Source organism: Phyllobates terribilis, unplaced genomic scaffold (assembly GCF_046119375.1).
Source record: "Phyllobates terribilis strain yellow unplaced genomic scaffold, ASM4611937v1 Scaffold_4__5_contigs__length_816908805, whole genome shotgun sequence".
Lineage (NCBI taxonomy): Eukaryota > Metazoa > Chordata > Amphibia > Anura > Dendrobatidae > Phyllobates > Phyllobates terribilis.
The window spans coordinates 798,295,614-798,316,105 of record NW_027362764.1 but is presented as its reverse complement, the minus strand read 5'-3'; the positions used below and the strand labels follow the sequence as shown (position 1 = coordinate 798,316,105).

Genomic DNA, 20,492 nt, shown 5'->3' with positions numbered 1-20,492 from the left:
CCAAGAAAACCTAGCTATGGGATTAATCCATAAGTCCTCTTCTCCTACCGGTCCTGGCTTCTTCTTTGTGACTAAGAAGGATAGCTCCCGAGTCCCTATGCCCCTGCATTGATTATCGCTTTCTTAACAAAATCACCATCAAGAACAAGTACCCTCTGCCCCTCATCTCTGAACTATTTGACAGAATCCGTGGGGCAAAGATTTTCGCTAAATTGGATTTAAGAGGTGTTTATAACTTGATCCAGATCCGCAAGGGCGTCAAATGGAAGACGGCTTTAATATCTGTGACGGTCACTACAAATATCTCACAATGCCGTTGGGTCTGTGTAATGCACTCGCCATGTTTCAGGAGTTCATTAATGACATCTTCTGGGATCTCCTCTATGTTTCCGTGGTTGTGTATCTGGCTGATATCCTGGTATTCTCCCCTGATCTACACACCCACAGAAGGCACGTTTGTCAAGCTTTGCAACGTCTTCGGGAGAGCAATTTGTTTTCTAAGTTGTCCAAATTTGTGTTTGAAAACACCTCCTTGCCCTTCCTCGATTACATTGTCTCCAACCAGGGTCTTGAGATAGATCCAGAAAAGGTTTCTATCGTTTTCAAGGTTTGTGTGCCATCCACCGCTTCATGGGTTTTGCCAACTTCTACAGGCAATTTATTCGACACTTCTTGTCCCTCATGGTACCCATTTCTGCATTAACTAAAAAGGGAGCTAATGCAAAGTTATTATTATTATTATTATTTGTTATTATAGCGCCATTTATTCCATGGCACTTTACATGTGAAAAAGGGATATACATACAAGAACAATTACAATAATCTTGAACACAATGTGACAGCGACTGGTACAGGAGGAGCGAGGACCCTGCCCGCGAGGGCTCACAGTCTACGAGGGATGGGTGAGGATACAGTAGATGGGGGTAGCGCTGGTCGTGCAGCGGTATGGTGGAGCGAGGACCCTGCCCGCGAGGGCTCACACTCTACAAGGGATGGGTGAGGATACAGTAGATGGGGGTAGAGCTGGTCGTGCAGCGATATGGTGGAGCGAGGACCCTGCCCGCGAGGGCTCACAGTCTACAAGGGATGGATGGGTGAGGATACAGTAGGTGAGGGTAGAGCTGGTCGTGCAGCGGTATGGAGGAGCGAGGACCCTGCCCGCGAGGGCTCACACTCTACAAGGGATGGGTGAGGATACAGTAGATGGGGGTAGAGCTGGTCGTGCAGCGGTATGGTGGAGCGGTGGTTACTGCAGGTTGTAGGCTTGTCGGAAGAGGTGGGTCTTCAGGTTCCTTTTGAAGGTTTCCACGGTCGACGAAGCACGGGAGAAATCTTGTATGCGATTGTGGGAGGAGGAGAAAAGAGGGGAGTAGAGAAGGAGATCTTGTGAGGATCGGAGGTTGCGTGCAGGTATGTAACAGGAGACTAGGCCAGAGATGTATGGAGGAGACAGGTTGTGGATGGCTTTGTATATCATGGTTAGGGTTTTGAACTGGAGTCTCTGAGCAATGGGGAGCCAGTGAAGAGATTGGCAGAGAGGAGAGGCCAGGGAATAGCGGGGGGAAAAGGGGGATTAGTCGAGCAGCAGAGTTTAGGATAGATTGGAGGGGTGCGATAGTGGTAGAGGGGAGGCCACAGAGCAGGAGGTTGCAGTAGTCAAGGCGGGAGATGATGAGTGCATGCACTAGTGTTTTTACAGATTCATGGTTGAGGAATGTGCGGATCCGGGAGATATTTTTGAGTTGGAGTCGGTAGGAAGTGGAAAGGGCTTGGATATGTGGTTTGAAGGAGAGTTCAGAGTCCAGGGTTACCCCAAGGCAGCGAGCTTGAGGGACTGGGGAGAGTGGACAGCCATTGACGTTGATAGATAGGTCAGTTGGGGGGGTGAATGAGATGGCAGAAAGATGATGAATTCTGTTCTGTCCTGAGTCGACCGTGTCGGGCCTTCAAACACTTGAGAGAGGCCTTCACGAGAGCTCCGGTACTGCACCACCCCAATCCTAACATCCGTCCCTCCCGGAAGTGGATGCCTCCTCTATCGGTGCTGGAGCAGTCCTTCTGCAAAGGACTTCTTCAGGGAGGTCTGTCTCCTCTGCTTTTTTGTCTAGGCTGTTCTCTTTGGCAGGCAGGGGGTTATGAGATATCACATGTATAGGAAACTACACATAGCTACCAGATTCTCCACCACCATAGGAAAGGACAATCCTGGACTAAATCGAAGATAAAATATATTGCTACCAATTCATCATGACCGCGACGCGTTTCCCCATTAAAGTACTGATTCATCAGGAGGTGTATATAAGAAGTGGTCCATCATATGGAGCATGGATGTAAGCATGACTGTCTGTACTATGGGCGCCTTTAAGTAGGCATCCATTAATTAAAGATTGGCAGGAGGCAAAGGAGACCAGGAAGCAATGCGATATGATCCGCGATATACGATAGACATACAGGGGATAGTGCAATGGAGACAAATATCTAGTGAATCCACGGGTGCTGAGAATACGGCCACCCTTGGCCAATCACTAATGGTCCCCGATGGATCCTCGCGAGAGAGATCTCACTTCACTGTGCTGTGGTCAGCATGGTCGACCGATCCGCAGCGGGCGCTGGCGCATGCGCAAAGGGTTTAGGTGGCGTCAGACCAAACGTCACTGCTCCGGTGACAACCAGCGGCGCATGCGCACAGCCTCCATGTCCCAATTCACATATGCCCAGATATACGCATGCGCATATAATCGCTCGTTGTGAGGGGAAAATACACAGCTTTATCTGAATTAACACTTTGTTTTCTATTGAAATGAGAAATCACCTAATACCTGCGATATTATCCCTTTATGTATGTGGATGTGTGCAATGAAAAAAGGTGCTTGTTGTGTATTAAATATACATATCTAATTACCCTGTATATGTCATGATAAATAATATAAATGTATGTAATTAGCTCGTAATAGTTGGTGCTCAGTGTTCAAACCCTGTTATATGTATAGTAATTAATAAAAAAAAAGGGCAGGAAGGGTGCACAAATATTCCCCCCAAAGTTAATTAAAGAAAAAAAAGTTGCTGAATATCCAGTTGGATTTCTCCTCCCCGTATCATTCACAGGCCAATGGGCAAGTGAAACGGGTTAATCGGACTCTCGAGACCTACCTTTGCCATTTTTATCTCTGCTCGTCAGGATGACTGGGTACAACTTCTCCCCTGATGGGAGTTTTCTTAAACAGCCACGTTGGGGAGTCTTCTGGAGCATCTCCAATCTTTGTAGCATACTCCCAGCATCCTGAAGTGCCCTCTCCTATGTCTTCTTCCTCCGAGGTCCCAGCAGATGATTCCTCATATGGTGACTTCCTTCAGATCTGGCGGCAATCACAGGCCTCCCTCTTTAAGGCCGCGTCACGGATCACTAACTTCTATCATGTCTCACTCCTGAAACTGATGGTCCTGAATCCCTTCTCAAAGCCGCATGCTGCTTCTGCTACCTCTATTACTGAGGGTCCCTCGGATGTCTTTGAGGTTAGGGACATCCTGGATACTAAAAAGGTTCGGGGGAGTACCTTCTATCTGTTAGATTGGAAGGGCTTTGGACCTCAGGAGAGATCCTGGGAGCCTGCGGAGAACATCTGTGCTCATGTCATCTTGAAAAGGTTTCTGCTTTGGGTTGGCCAAGTAAGAGAGGGGCGTAAGGTAATGGGGGTACTGTCACGGCAGTAATGCGCAACCGTTCCCAGTGTCGTGCTACTCATTGCGTTCGCCGCTCTACTCCTTCCCATGTCAGGCTGTCTCAATGAGTCTTCATGCAGCTCTTCCAACTCTGCTGCATACCCCTGCTGTCTCCACCTGGATATAAGGAATTGCGGCTAGATCCTGCAGGAATTTAACCCTGCTGTGTCCTGCAGAGTTTAAGTTCCCCAACGTATCCCTAGGCAGCAGGGCGTTATTAGGCAGCTCCTCCCACGACTCCTTGCCGGAACGTTGTTTCCTAGTTAGTTCGCCTGCTATTATCCTATTTATGTGCTTGATTGTATTGATTCTCCCGTTATCGACCCGGCTTGTATACCTGTCCGGTCTGACCTCTCCGCTCCTGACTTCTGCTTTGTACTCTAATCCTGTGCTGTCTGCCCTGACCCTGGATTGTCTGACTAGGTCTTTGCCTTTGTTCTCCTGTACTTTGTACCCGTGTCTCTCACCCTTTTGCTGCCGACCCAGGGACTGCCATGAAGTGGTACCTGGTGAGTACATGCGGCCAAGCTTATACTCACTATCAAAGGCTCTAGTGAATACCAGGTTTTCACTTAGTTGCACTGCTCTAGGGTAAGCCCAGGCCATGGCGGAGTGGGTCCAAACACACGAGTGTAACAAGGGAGCAGATGTAGGGCGGTGCAGCACTTTGGAGAGGATGGGTGGAGTGGTAGTGAGAGATGGGGAAGAGATGTAGGGTAGTGCAGCACTGTGGAGAGGATGGGTAGGGTGGTAGACGGAGATGAGGAGGAGATGTAGGGCGGTGCAGCACTGTAGAGAGGATGGGTGGAGTGGTAGACAGAGATGAGGAGGAGACGTAGGGTAGTGCAGCACTGTGGAGAGGACGGGGAGGGTGGTAGACAGAGATGAGGAGATGTAGGGTAGTGCAGCACTGTGGAGAGGATGGGTAGCGTGGTAGACAGAGATGAGGAGGAGATGTAGGGTAGTGCAGCACTGTGGAGAGGATGGGTGGAGTGGTAGACAGAGATGAGGAGGAGATGTAGAGTAGTGCAGCACTGTGGAGAGGATGGGTAGGGTGGTAGACAGAGATGAGGAGGAGATGTAGGGCGGTGCAGCACTGTAGAGAGGATGGGTGGAGTGGTAGACAGAGATGAGGAGGAGATGTAGGGTAGTGCAGCACTGTGGAGAGGATGGGGAGGGTGGTAGACAGAGATGAGGAGGAGATGTAGGGTAGTGCAGCACTGTGGAGAGGATGGGTAGCGTGGTAGACAGAGATGAGGAGGAGATGTAGGGCGGTGCAGCACTGTAGAGAGGATGGGTGGAGTGGTAGACAGAGATGAGGAGGAGATGTAGGGTAGTGCAGTACTGTGGAGAGGACGGGGAGGGTGGTAGACAGAGATGAGGAGCAGATGTAGGACGGTGCAGCACTGTGAGAGGACGGGTAGGTGGTAGACAAAGATGGAGAGGAGATGTAGGGTAGTGCAGCACTGTGGAGAGGACGGGGAGGGTGGTAGACAGAGATGAGGAGGAGATGTAGGGCGGTGCAGCACTATGGAGAGGATGGGTAGGTGATAGACAGAGATGAGGAGGAGATGTAGGGCGGTGCAGCACTATGGAGAGGATGGGTAGGTGATAGACAGAGATGAGGAGGAGATGTTGGGTGGTGCAGCACTGTGGAGAGGATGGGTAGGTGGTAGACAGAGATGAGGAGGAAATGTAGGGCGGTGCAGCACTATGGAGAGGATGGGTAGGTGATAGACAGGGATGAGGAGGAAATGTAGGGTGGTGCAGCACTGTGGAGAGGACGAGTAGGTGGTAGACAGAGATGAGGAGGAAATGTAGGGTGGTGCAGCACTGTGGAGAGGACAAGTAGGTGGTAGAGATGAGGAGGAGATGTAGGATGGTGCAGCACTGTGGAGAGGACGGGTAGGTGGTAGAGATGAGGAGGAGATGTAGGATGGTGCAGCACTGTGGAGAGGACGGGTAGGTTGATAGACAAAGATGAGGAGGAGCTATAGGGCTATGCAGCCGTATGGAGAGGACGGGTAGGTGGTAGATAGATGAGGAGATGTAGGGTGGTACAGGACTGTGGAGAGGATGGGTAGGTGGTAGACAGAGATGAGGAGGAGATGTAGGGCGGTGCAGCACTGTAGAGAGGACGGCTGGTGGTAGACAGAGATGAGGAGGAGATGTAGGGCGGTGCAGCACTGTAGAGAGGACGGGTACGTGGTAGACAGAGATGAGGAGGAGATGTAGGGCAGTGCAGCACTGTGGAGAGGACGGGTAGGTGGTAGACAGAGATGAGGAGGAGATGTAGGGCGGTGCAGCACTGTGGAGAGGACGGGTAGGTGGTAGACAGAGATGAGGAGGAGATGTAGGGCGGTGCAGCACTGTGGAGAGGACAGGTAGGTGGTAGACAGAGATGAGGAGATGTAGGGCGGTGCAGCTCTGTGGAGAGGACGGGTAGGTGGTAGACAGAGATGAGGAGGGGATGTAGGGCGGTGCAGCTCTGTGGAGAGGACGGGTAGGTGGTAGACAGAGATGAGGAGGAGATGTAGGGCAGTGCAGCACTGTGGAGAGGACGGGTAGGTGGTAGACAGAGATGAGGAGGAGATGTAGGGCGGTGCAGCTCTGTGGAGAGGACGGGTAGGTGGTAGACAGAGATGAGGAGGAGATGTAGGGCAGTGCAGCACTGTGGAGAGGACAGGTATGGTGGTAGAGAGAGGAGGAGGAGATGTAGGGTGGTGCAACACTGTGGAGAGGACGGGTAGGTGGTAGACAGAGATGAGGAGGAGATGTAGGGCGGTGCAGCACTGTGGAGAGGACGGGTAGGTGGTAGACAGAGATGAGGAGGAGATGTAGGGCGGTGCAGCACTGTGGAGAGGACAGGTAGGTGGTAGACAGAGATGAGGAGATGTAGGGCGGTGCAGCTCTGTGGAGAGGACAGGTAGGTGGTAGATAGAGATGAGGAGATGTAGGGCGGTGCAGCACGGTGGAGAGGACGGGTAGGTGGTAGACAGAGATGAGGAGGAGATGTAGGGCGGTGCAGCTCTGTGGAGAGGACGGGTAGGTGGTAGACAGAGATGAGGAGGAGATGTAGGGCAGTGCAGCTCTGTGGAGAGGACGGGTAGGTGGTAGACAGAGATGAGGAGGAGATGTAGGGCGGTGCAGCACTGTGGAGAGGACGGGTAGGTGGTAGACAGAGATGAGGAGGAGATGTAGGGCGGTGCAGCACTGTGGAGAGGACAGGTAGGTGGTAGACAGAGATGAGGAGATGTAGGGCGGTGCAGCTCTGTGGAGAGGACGGGTAGGTGGTAGACAGAGATGAGGAGGAGATGTAGGGCGGTGCAGCTCTGTGGAGAGGACGGGTAGGTGGTAGACAGAGATGAGGAGGAGATGTAGGGCGGTGCAGCTCTGTGGAGAGGACGGGTAGGTGGTAGACAGAGATGAGGAGGAGATGTAGGGCAGTGCAGCTCTGTGGAGAGGACGGGGAGGTGGTAGACAGAGATGAGGAGGAGATGTAGGGCGGTGCAGCACTGTGGAGAGGACGGGTAGGTGGTAGACAGAGATGAGGAGGAGATGTAGGGCGGTGCAGCACTGTGGAGAGGACAGGTAGGTGGTAGACAGAGATGAGGAGATGTAGGGCGGTGCAGCTCTGTGGAGAGGACGGGTAGGTGGTAGACAGAGATGAGGAGGAGATGTAGGGCGGTGCAGCTCTGTGGAGAGGACGGGTAGGTGGTAGACAGAGATGAGGAGGAGATGTAGGGCGGTGCAGCTCTGTGGAGAGGACGGGTAGGTGGTAGACAGAGATGAGGAGGAGATGTAGGGCAGTGCAGCTCTGTGGAGAGGACGGGGAGGTGGTAGACAGAGATGAGGAGGAGATGTAGGGCGGTGCAGCTCTGTGGAGAGGACGGGTAGGTGGTAGACAGAGATGAGGAGGAGATGTAGGGCGGTGCAGCACTGTGGAGAGGACGGGTAGGTGGTAGACAGAGATGAGGAGGAGATCTAGGGCACTGGGAGGAGCTTTGTTGGTGAGTTTGGTAAGTTTATGTTGTATTCTATAGTGGATGAATGGGGAATATCAAAGTCCTGTATAACCTATTTCGATATTATAGACAGCTTTAAGGGGCAATTACTTTTTTTTTAATTTCTGTTTGACTTAAAGTTGCATGACGTTGGACTTGGCTGTCACCAGAACAGGAAGACGGCTGCTATAAGAGGTTGTCTCCTTTGAAGCGGCCTTTGGGATCTTTACAGTTTTGCTGATTTCTGATGGTACTGTATTTGCTTATAGTCGTGGGTGTGAGTGAGCTCTGCATCTTCTGCACCTGTACTTGCAGGAGCTGTTGTGCATCTAATGTTCCTTATTTTATAGTTTCTAGACTCAACTATAACAAAATGTATGGGCACGGGGGGGGGGAATTATGAATTCTTTCATTTTTAGATATTATTTGTCCTATCAAAAATGTAAAAAAATTGTCATTACAGTTAAAATTTGTTGTACTTATTTATGCCCTGGCTGGGAGCATTTAAATTCACTGTCTTGTTATCTTTTAGACAACTTACAAGAGAAGTAGATGAATAGCGATGTCCTTATCCTGTATATCTAGTGTATACAATATATGACATTGTGCAGTTTTCACATTGGCCACTAGAGGTCAGCAGAGGAAAGGCATCTCACTTTACTACTGCTGCACTGATAAGCTTCTGATCGCTTAGCAGCTCGGAGTTTACAATTTCACAACGGTGACTTTTGTGGGCAGTTTTGTGTAGATGAAGGCCACGAACACACGTTATATATATGATGACTTTAGTGGGATCACCTTGTGATTGAATTGTTACACATTTTAGATATATTGTCCTAGTTGTGACATTGAAGGTGGGCAGTGATACTGGCTTTTATCCTTCTCTCTGGTTGCTGATTACAATAATAAAGACATAGAGGATATATGAAAGAAAATGTGTTTATTTTTCAGTTTTCCCAATAGTAGAAGCCTCCTTGTATAATACTTTCCTTCCAATCCCCCAAAAAAGTGTTTATACAACAAAAAGCCCCCTATGAAATAAAGAGCAGAAAATGCAGAAGAACTGGACACTAATGAAGAAAAGATCTGAGACTTCTGAAGTTGTGAGAACTCGGCCGCTACCGGTAGACGTTATACTCCTCAGTGTCACTGATCAGGTCTCCAAAAACCTCGACCTCGCACAGTGACAGGTACTCGGAGCGTCCTCGGATGACCACACTGACGTACCGACCCTCCATCCCGTTACAGCAGAAGAACAAAGTATCAGATGTCACATTTAAGACCTTTCCACACCTGGAGGAGAAAACCAACAAAAACCTTGTGATAATCATCTACAGATTCCACCAGGTCAAGTTTTAATATAACCCGCCCCAAAATGGCAATAACATTAACAAATGTAAAAGACACAAAAAAAACCCAACACACAGAATAGACATAGTGGAAGAACAATGTATCAGATGTCACATTTAAGACCTTTCCACACCTGGAGGAGAAAACCAACAAAAACCTTGTGATAATCATCTACAGATTCCACCAGGTCAAGTTTTAATATAACCCACCCCAAAATGGCAATAACATTAACAAATGTAAAAGACACAAAAAAAAACCAACACACAGAATAGACATAGTGGAAGAACAATGTATCAGATGTCACATTTAAGACCTTTCCACACCTGGAGGAGAAAACCAACAAAAACCTTGTGATAATCATCTACAGATTCCACCAGGTCAAGTTTTAATATAACCCGCCCCAAAATGGCAATAACATTAACAAATGTAAAAGACACACAAAAAAAAAAACCCAACACACAGAATAGACATAGTGGAAGAACAAAGTCTCCATGGTTTGAGATCGAGACAAAGACTGTTAAATAATAATAGTAATAATAGTTACTATTTGAACAAAAAGTTCAGACCTTTTGGGGTGCAGACCGGGTCTCCATAAACCTCGACCTCGCACAGTGTCAGGAACTCGGCGCGTCCTGGGATGACCACGCTGACGTACTGACCCTCCATCCCCTTACAGCAGAAGGACAAGGTGGCAGAGGTGACATTCGTGACTGTGCCGCACCTGGAGGAGAGGAAAGCAGCAAAAGATTGTGATGATTAACTGCTAGTGATGAGCGAGTATGTTCTGTCCGAGTATGCTCGGGCCGAGCTCCGAGTATTTACAGCTGCTCGGTGATATGGTTGAATCGCTCCCGTGGGCATGATTTGCAACTGTTTGACAGTTTTATTACATGAGAGGAATGTCTATTTCTTGCACATTCCTCCCATGTAATAAAGCTGTCACACAGTTGCAAATCATGGGGAGCGATTCAACCATATCACCGAGCAGCTGTAAATACTCGGAGGTCGGCCCGAGCATACTCGGACAGAACATACTCGCTCAACCCTAGTAACTGCATGTTCCACCATATTTATTACATTTATTTCAAGTAGTTAAATAAAACCAGAAAAATGTGACAATTCCATAAATAAAAGTGCCGAGCACCTGCTGAAACAGCTCAGCCCGACTCACTAGATGACGGTGAGGAGACTGATACCATCTTGTCTGAATGAGGCCTGATACTTTATCCCTTAGGAGAGGTACCGGGAAAGTGGCAGGACCTCCATCTCCTGCAGGGTCTCACAGAAATCTCCAGGTAATGAAGCCCGTAGACAGAGACACGTAGACAGAGACATGTAAGCAGAGACACGTAGGCAGAGACACGTAGGCAGAGACATGTAAGCAGAGACACGTAGGCAGAGACACGTAGGCAGAGACACGTAGGCAGAGACACGTAGGCAGAGACACGTAGGCAGAGACATGTAAGCAGAGACACGTAGGCAGAGACACGTAGGCAGAGACACGTAGGCAGAGACACGTAAGCAGAGACACGTAGGCAGAGACAAGTAGACAGAGACACGTAGGCAGAGACACGTAGGCAGAGACACGTAGGCAGAGACACGTAGACAGAGACACGTAGGCAGAGACATGTAAGCAGAGACACGTAGGCAGAGACACGTAGGCAGAGACATGTAAGCAGAGACATGTAAGCAGAGACACGTAGACAGAGACACGTAGGCAGAGACACGTAGACAGAGACACGTAGGCAGAGACACGTAGGCAGAGACAAGTAGACAGAGACACGTAGGCAGAGACACGTAAGCAGAGACACGTAGGCAGAGACACGTAGGCAGAGACACGTAGACAGAGACACGTAGGCAGAGACACGTAGGCAGAGACATGTAAGAAGAGACATGTAAGCAGAGACACGTAGGCAGAGACACGTAGACAGAGACACGTAGACAGAGACACGTAGGCAGAGACACGTAGACAGAGACACGTAGACAGAGACACGTAGGCAGAGACACGTAGACAGAGACATGTAAGCAGAGACACGTAGACAGAGACACGTAGGCAGAGACACGTAGGCAGAGACACGTAGACAGAGACACGTTATGAATCCCTTTCCTCACCACTGCTGCCCCTTTTGTGATCGAGGTCTTTCCCCTCAAGCAAAACTGGATTGAAGGTTTTGTGCTGCTGGTTGATGTATTCTGCGCAGCTAGAAGCATTTTATATCCGTATACCTCTGCCATGTTGGCTCGCTCTACTCGTAAAAGTGCAAGTTTCTGTTGATCTGAGGGAGGTAATCTCCAGCGGCTAGGTCACACTCAATGTCGGGAACTTTTTATCTTCTGCCTCCTAAACTTGCCTGCCTCTTTGAGATCCCTGACACACCCCAGTGACTTAGTTCCAACTTCTAAAGGCCTGAAGTACCTTTGACCATCTTACATTGCTCCTTCCTGAGGCGCCTCTGTGGCGCCCCTGCGGGTCCAGTTGCCACAGAGGTACTGCATCTCAGCCAGAGGTGTGGTACCCCACTCTCAGGTAAGGACGGAGTGCTACCCGAGACCCAACCACTCACATCCAACACTACACCACTCCATTAGGGAAGGTCCAGATTGCTCCTAAGGGAGAGCACAGACCCGATCCCTGTTTGGAAGGTGGAACTAGGTAGAGGAGGTGGGTGAAGGACAGGGCCGGCGGGCAAGTGCCGGGACCCTGAGCAGGTGGGGGGGCCCACTCACGGTCAGGTATTCCGCCGGGCTATGGGCGGAGGAGAGCGGTGTCAGCGCCCGCCCTTTTCCCCCACTTGCTCAGGGCCCCGGCAGGCGGATACTTACCTCTCCCCGTGCCTCCGCAGATCCGGTGTCTTCCTGCTCTGCGCTTCCTGTGACGTCTCAGGTCAGAGGGTGCGGTGACGTCTTTCCACCACGCCCTGCCCTGAGCCATCACAGGCAGCGCAGAGCGGGAAGATGCCGGCGACGCTGGAGTCCGGACCTGAGCAGCGGTAGCAGGTGAGGAGAAGGGAGGTGAGTATTTGATTTTTTTTTTGAATGTATGGAGGCATGAGGCATTATAAGGGGAGGTGATATCCTGCATGGGGCATTATAAGGGGAGGTGATATCCTGCATGGGGCATTATAAGGGGAGGTGATATCCTGCATGGGGCATTATATGGGGGGGTGACATCCTGCACGGGGCATTATATGGGGGTTGACATCCTGCATGAGGCATTATATGGGGAGGTGACATCCTGCATGGGGCATTATATGGGGGGGGGAGGTGACATCCTGCATGGGGCATTATAAGGGAGGAAGGGGTGACATCCTGCATAGGGCATTATATGGGGGGAGAGGTGACATCGTGCATGGGGCATTATATGGGGGGAGAGGTGACATCCTGCATGGGGCATTATAAAGAGAGGTGGTGATATCCTGCATGGGGCATTATATAGGGGGACAAGTGACATCCTGCATGGAGCATTATATGGGGGGGAGAGGTGACATCCTGCATGGGACATTATAAAGAGGGGGGTGACATCCTGCATGGGGCATTATATGGGGGGAAGTGACATCCTGCATGGGGCCATTATATGGGGGGAGAAGTGACATCCTGCATGGGACATTATATGGGGGGGGAGTGATATCCTGCATGGGGCATTGTATGGGGGGGTGACATCCTGCATGGGGCATTATATGGGGGGTGACATCCTGCATGGGGCATTATAAGGGGGGAACAGCCTTGCATGGGGCATTATAAGGGGAAAACAGCCGGCATAGGGCATTATGCGGGGGGAACAGCCTGCATGAAGCGTTATAAGGTGACCAGTATCCTGTACGGAGCGTTATATGGTAGCCAGTATTCTGTATGCAGCGTTATATGGGGGCCAGTATTCTGTATGGAGCGTTATATGGGGGCTAGTATTCTGTATGGAGCATTATTTGGGGGCCAGTATTCTGTATGGAGCATTTTATGGGGGCCAGTATTCCGTATAGAACATTTTATGGGGGCCAGTATTCTGTATGGAGCATTATATGGGAGCCAGTATCCTGTATGGAGCGTTATACGGGGGCCAGTATCCTGTATGGAGCATTTTATGGGTGCCAGTATTCTGTATGGAGCATTTTATGGGGGCCAGTATTCCGTATGGAGCATTATATGGGGACCAGTATTCTGTATAGATCATTTTATGGGGGCCAGTATTCTGTATGGAGCATTATATGGGGGCCAGTATCCTGTATGGAGCGTTATACGGGGGCCAGTATCCTGTGTGGAGCATTATATGGGGGCCAGTATCCTGTATGGAGCATTTTATGGGGGCCAGTATCCTGTATGGAGCGTTATATGGGGGCCAGTATCCTGTATGGAGCATTTTATGGGGACCAGTATTCTGTATGGAGGACTATACTGTCCGGTCTGCACTGTGTGGAGCGATTCACCAGTTTCTGAGCTATTGTAGAATTTACAATAGATATCGCTCATGTAATGTAAGAAGTGAAATCTTTGCATTGTACTACATATATATTTCTCTGCGGTATCTGTGCATCATGAATCGTGGTATGTGTTAAAGGGACCCACTGAGACTCTTTCGCCTGGGGCCCAGAAAAACCTGGAGCCGGCCCTGGTGAAGGAAGTAGTTTAGAGGAGCACTAAAGGAAGGACTGAAGGTAGAGGGGACCACATAGAGTGACAGTTGGTGACGTGGGTCACATGACAGAGAGCATAAAAGGAAGCGCAGAAACATCTAGAAGAGCCAAGTGAGTGAGGACCGTTGAGGAGTTAGCTCCAGTCCTGGGTCCAGTCCTAGGTCCAGGGTCCTAGGAGCAGGAGTGCAGTAAGTGAGGACCGTGGAGGAGTAGGGCCCAGTCAGAGGGGCCCAGTAGAAGAGTGAAGAGAGAAGACCGGAGCAGTGAGAAGGGCTCCAGAGAGAGAGAGGATCCTAGGGGCACGGGAAGTGCGGAGTCCACCCATGCGCCCGAGTTCACGCTGACCGTGAAGGGATCAGGCCGCAGTAGGGGACCGGCCCCAGACTAGTGGAGGACTGCAAGACTCAGCTAACAAACCGGAGGTTGCGGTATCTTCAAGTGCCGTAGCCAAAACCACACACAATTGCTGAAAAGGTGGCTATATAGGACAAAGGGGACAGAAAGGATGTTGCCCAACAAGGCCCGGGGCCACTGGCTCGGGACACTGTGTGTGAGGCGCAGGGAAGGAGGGCGAGAGCCAGCGCAGGGAGACGACCCAGAAGGTACACAAGAACGGGGTCCCGATCAAGTGTATTCAAGATATCTGAGAGTTGGCTGGATCACTTCCCCAGGGGACACAGGACTTGGTGGGCTGTTATAATCTGGATGTTGTAACCTGGAGCATCATAAGAACTGTGAGTAAACACTTGAAGACTGCACCTCACTGTGTCCTTGACTTAATTGCTGCATCACCTGCCTTGCACTACACCAACATCCTAGATCTCTTATTTAACTGCCCTGGGGCCTAGCTCTACCCGTGGAGAGCTGAACCAACTCTGCTGCGTCACCAACAGCCCCAGTGGATCTGAACAGCAGCGGCGGCCACCTATAGCCGCATACCACGGGTGGCATCACAAATCTTTATTCCCCAATTGACTTTTCTTATTGACCGCCCTGGGTCACGGACCAGGTTTCCACCGTGACTACCCCAAAAAGGACCGGCCCGGTATGATCATTGCCTGATCATGGTGCCCTTGACCTGCTTGATCATTGCCTGATCATGGTGCCCTTGACCTGCTTGATCACTGCCTGATCATGGTGCCCTTGACCTGCTTGATCATTGCCTGATCATGGTGACCTTGACCTGCTTGATCATTGCCTGATCATCGTGCCCTTGACCTTCTTGATCATTGCCTGATCATCGTGCCCTTGACCTTCTTGATCATTGCCTGATCATGGTGTCCTCGGTGAAGTGCGGATCGATCTGTCATGTGAACTCCAGATCACTTAGAAACACCAATCTTTGCCTATTACTTATCTTGTAAAATAATAAAAATCTATATGTATAATAAAGACAAGAAACTACAACAGTAAAAGGACAATGTGGAGGAACCAAGATGGAGGACTGTGGACAAACATTCTAGAAATTCTCTGGAGATACATAAGATGAGACATAAGATGGGACATTCTAGAGGAAAGCGAGACAGAACTTTGTGTAAAAATACAAAAAGGGGATTTAAGGAAAAACAAGACACCCGGGAAGGGCAAGATGGAGATTGTTGAAGTTTGATGGCAAAGTCAGTAGAGAGAGAATTATTGGCACCGAACATGAACTTACACCGGGTTGTTGTTTTCATTGCAGTTCCCGATTCGGACCTCGGCTCCAAGCAGCCGTTCCTTACAACAATCCATCCTGTTTGTTATGACGACAGTCGATATCCTGTAGATCTGTTTCAGGTCCAGCTTCCACCAGGGATTTTTTACTTTCGTGGTGTGAGTGCAGGAGCCGTTCATGTAAAAGACATTTTTGACCCCATCTATGGCATTCTTGGCGTATCCCATTACCTGAGATTGTGGGAGAGTCACCTGGGAGGCTTCCCCATTTCTTGCTATATTGAGGTCTGAGGAAATAAAACCAGAAAAGAGTTTAATTATATGGAGCTGATATGTCCAGAGTCCATAGTCCCGCCACTTATTCAAACCCCAAAAAGTCAGAAGGTTAAGGAATATAGACTGAGAAATGGAGGTAAAAGGTGGAGGTGTTTCATCCATGATGGCATAGTGTCTTCGGCTGTTCTACATTCTTCCAAAACCAAAGGATTAAACTATATTGTATCTACATAACAGTTACCAAATACTAACGATGCAGAATTACTTTTTTATTACAAAGTTTATCCCTAGTGGGTGCATGTGATGGAGACCTCAGTAGAAGAGGATCCGGAGCATCTGACTCCACTGCCCATGATATAACCCCACCCTGTGTATTACTGCTCTGTGGTACAGATATATGACCGCTCTGCAGTCCAATGTGAGCACAGGATCTCACCTCCAGGACCAGGATCACATCCCAGACTCAGATCTATAGATCCCAGCAGAATCAGAGACAACACAAGATTCATCCTGGGGAAGAAGAGGAACAGAGATGGAAAAAAATTACAAAATATCCATAGAAGAGAAGTTTTGTAAATCATTTACTTTGCAGATTTGATCACAACCAGAGCAACATTCACTTGGCTGATAAGTGAGTCCCGGAGTAAGTTACCACTGTAATGACAAGCACAGCCCTCTTAGCTCTGCTGTGCCCTCTTGGCTCTGCTGTGCCCTCTTGGCTCTGCTGTGCGCTCTTGGCTCTGCTGGCCCCTATTACTTCTGCTGTGCCCTCTTGGATCTGCTGGCCCTTATTACTTCTGCTGTGCCCTCTTGGATCTGCTGGCCCTTATTACTTCTGCTGTGCCCTCTTGGATCTGCTGGCCCTTATTACTTCTGCTGTGCCCTCTTGGATCTGCTGGCCCTTATTACTTCTGCTGTGCCCTCTTGAATCTGCTGGCCCTTATTACTTCTGCTGTGCCCTCTTGGATCTGCTGGCCCCTATTACTTCTGCTGTGCCCTCTTGGATCTGCTGGCCCTTACTACTTCTGCTGTGCCCTCTTGGATCTGCTGGCCCCTATTACTTCTGCTGTTCCCTCTTGAATCTGCTGGCCCTTATTACTTCTGCTGTGCCCTCTTGGATCTGCTGGCCCCTATTACTTCTGCTGTTCCCTCTTGGATCTGCTGGCCCTTATTACTTCTGCTGTGCCCTCTTGGATCTGCTGGCCCCTATTACTTCTGCTGTGCCCTCTTGGATCTGCTGGCCCTTATTACTTCTGCTGTGCCCTCTTGGCTCTGCTGGCCCTTATTACTTCTGCTGTGCCCTCTTGGATCTGCTGGCCCTTATTACTTCTGCTGTGCCCTCTTGGCTCTGCTGGCCCCTATTAATTCTGCTGTGCCCTCTTGAATCTGCTGGCCCTTATTACTTCTGCTGTGCCCTCTTGGATCTGCTGGCCCCTATTACTTCTGCTGTGCCCTCTTGGATCTGCTGGCCCCTATTACTTCTGCTGTGCCCTCTTGGATCTGCTGGCCCTTATTACTTCTGCTGTGCCCTCTTGGCTCTGCTGGCCCTTATTACTTCTGCTGTGCCCTCTTGGATCTGCTGGCCCTTATTACTTCTGCTGTGCCCTCTTGGCTCTGCTGGCCCCTATTAATTCTGCTGTGCCCTCTTGGATCGGCTGGCCCCTATTACTTCTGCTGTGCCCTCTTGGCTATGCTGGTCCTTATTACTTCTGCTGTGCCCTCTTGGATCGGCTGGCCCCTATTACTTCTGCTGTGCCCTCTTAGCTCTACTGCCCCATGTTGGTCTTGCAGCAGGGAAGGATATACTGCCGGTGCAGCGATGGAAGTGGAGGGTGGCCCGCCGACGCCAGTGCCTATTTCACCTGGATGTGCTTCTGTGGACACACATCTAGTCAGGGTTGCCACCAGGAATTTCAGGGCTGCATACTGGCAAAATTTTCGGGCCACCTTCAGACTCCACCCAGACTCCACCCCAGCTCCACCTCTACCTCTCGAACCTTCCACAGTCTCACTGTGGCGTCCCTGAGGAGGAGGAGAGGTCCTATTTGGATTCCGGCTCCTCGAGCAATCTTCATCCATCAGGATCTGATCCGTCTAACTTCAGTTCCCTACACAAGAGCTGGATTGTCCTCTGACTATTGTCTCCATTTATGGACAACGACTGGTGTGGAGCCCCTGAGGGTTCAGTTGCCACAGAGGTACTGCACCTCACCCAGAAGTGTGGCATCTCCTTCTCTCAGGTAAGGATGGAGTACTGCCCGGAACCCCAACACCCGCATCCAACACTACACTACTCCAGGCCGGCTGGAGGGGCAAGAAGCATTGTGTTTCTGCTGAGCCCTGTCCCTGGCTGGAGTGGGGGGAACCAAAGGTAGGGGGAACCAGTAGTGGGTGTGGGTGGAGGATGTAGAGTAGGGGAGCACTTGAAGAGGAGACATATATATATATATAAGGAAGCCATCTTTTTAAGGAGTGGAACGGAGAGAGGGAGAGTGTGAGAACGTAGGGAGCGGAGGCTCTTCAGGAGCTCCGCTCGGGAGGCAGGCTCGGCCTGTCCTGCCCAAGATTGAGAGAGGAGTGGGAGCAGGAGGAAGACTCCAGGAACTGAAGGGATCCCAGGGGGTACGGTGAGTGCAGGACGGCACCCTTACGCCCGAATCTGCCAGGCGGTAGAGGGATCAGGCCGCAAGAAGGGGACCGGTCCCTGGACTAGCCGAGTTACTTTAAGTCTCAGCTGGAAAACCGGAGGCTTCTGCACTTTCAAGGTGCAGTTGCCACATCCGCACCTAAGCCACCGAAAAGGGCACCAAGCAAGGTCCGGGAACTTCAAGTTGCTCAGAGGGATCTCAAGGTACCTGATCGGGACTTTGTGTGGCGGGGCGCAGGGCAGGAGGGAGAGACCCAGCGCGGGAAGTCGGCTAAGAAAGGAACATACAGAGAGGGGTCCCGTTAAGTGCACTTGAGATACTTGAGGGAGTGCTGAACCCCTGCCTGGTAAACGCAGCGCGATGTGGGAGGCTGACACCTGGACAGTGCAACCTGAGGAACCTAATAACTGTGAGTAAACTCGGACGACTGCACCCCACTGTCTCTGTCAGTTATTGCTGCTGCACTACAACGCCCAGCATCACCACCTGCATTACAACGCCCAGCATCACCATCTGCACCTACACTGCCCTGGAGCTGTGCTCTGCCTGTGGAGAGCCGCACCAACTCAGCTGCCCTAACATCACCTCCGGAGGTCTGCAGCAGCGCCGGTACCCATTACCGGGAACCACAGGTGGCGTCACGAGACAAAACTGTTATTCATCCCATCAAGTAGCAAACCCCTTTTTAAGAGTGACCCCAGGGTACGGGCCCGGGAGCCGACCGCCGTGACATCCCAAGAAGGTAAAGGCCCGGGTACCGAGAGTCACCACCACCCACGCTTCCAGCCAGGATGCATCTCTTCAGAAAATAACACAGTTATCTAGAGTAGCTTCCAATGCACATTCCCCAATTTTTCCCAAACTTCTACACTACACCCCCCCCACTGAAAACAGTATCCTCAAAATAAAATACATCACAGCAGTAAAAAAAATCCCTTAAATAGCCCCAATTATCTCTGCTGTCCTCCATTATCTCTGCTGTCCTCCATTATCACTGCTGTCCTCCATTATCTCTGCTGTCCCCTATTATCTCTGCTGTCCCCCATTAGCTCTGCTGTCCCCTATTATCTTTGCTGTCCTCCATTATCTCTGCTGTCCTCCCTTAGCTCTCCTGTCCTCCCTTAGCTCTCCTGTCCTCCCTTAGCTCTCCTGTCATCCATTAACTCTGCTGTCCTCCCTTAGCTCTCCTGTCCTCCATTATCTCTGCTGTCCTCTATTATCTCTGCTGTCCTCCCTTAGCTCTCCTGTCCTCCATTTTCTCTGCTGTCCTCCCTTAGCTCTCCTGTCCTCCATTATCTCTGCTGTCCTCCATTATCTCTCGTGTCCTCTATTATCTCTGCTGTCCTCCCTTAGCTCTCGTGTCCTCTATTATCTCTGCTGTCCTCCATTACCTCTGCTGTCCTCCCTTAGCTCTCCTGTCCTCCATTATCTCTGCTGTCCTCCCTTAGCTCTCCTGTCCTCCATTATCTCTGCTGTCCTCCCTTACGTCTGGTGTCCTCCATTACCTCTGCTGTCCTCCCTTAGCTCTCCTGTCCTCCATTATCTCTGCTGTCCTCCATTATCTCTGCTGTCCTCCCTTAGCTCTCCTGTCCTCCATTATCTCTGCTGTCCTCCATTATCTCTGCTGTCCTCCCTTAGCTCTCCTGTCCTCCCTTAGCTCTCCTGTCCTCCATTATCTCTGCTGTCCTCCATTATCTCTGCTGTCCTCCATTATCTCTGCTGTCCTCCCTTAGCTCTCCTGTCCTCCATTATCTCTGCTGTCCTCCATTATCTCTGCTGTCCTCCCTTAGCTCTCCTGTCCTACATTATCTCTGCTGTCCTCCATTATCTCTGCTGTCCTCCCTTAGCTCTCCTGTCCTCCATTATCTCTGCTGTCCTCCCTTAGCTCTCCTGTCCTCCATTATCTCTGCTGTCCTCCCTTAGTTCTCCTGTCCTCCCTTAGCTCTCCTGTCCTCCCTTAGCTCTCCTGTCCTCCATTATCTCTGCTGTCCTCTATTATCTCTGCTGTCCTCCCTTAGCTCTCCTGTTCTCCATTATCTCTGCTGTCCTCCATTATCTCTGCTGTCCTCTATTATCTCTGCTGTCCTCCCTTAGTTCTCCTGTACTCCATTATCTCTGCTGTCCTCCCTTAGCTTTCCTGTCCTCCATTATCTCTCCTGTCCTCCCTTACTTCTGGTGTCCTCCATTATCTCTGCTGTCCTCCCTTAGCTCTC

At 50.4% G+C, this 20,492-nt stretch overlaps 1 protein-coding gene across 1 annotated transcript in view; it reads right to left on the bottom strand.

Moving 5' to 3' along the window:
- LOC141264729 (uncharacterized) overlaps nt 1–16,160 on the bottom strand; it is a 67,201-nt gene extending 51,041 nt beyond the window's left edge. Inside the window, exons 1-3 of the mRNA XM_073676989.1 lie at nt 16,068–16,160; nt 15,360–15,642; nt 9,657–9,795 (exon numbers count right to left, since the gene is read on the bottom strand). Coding sequence (XP_073533090.1) covers nt 9,657–9,795; nt 15,360–15,642; nt 16,068–16,140 — 495 coding nt within the window. The 5' untranslated portion in view covers nt 16,141–16,160. The remainder of the gene's footprint in view (nt 1–9,656; nt 9,796–15,359; nt 15,643–16,067) is intronic.
- Between the last annotated feature and the right edge of the window lie 4,332 nt (nt 16,161–20,492).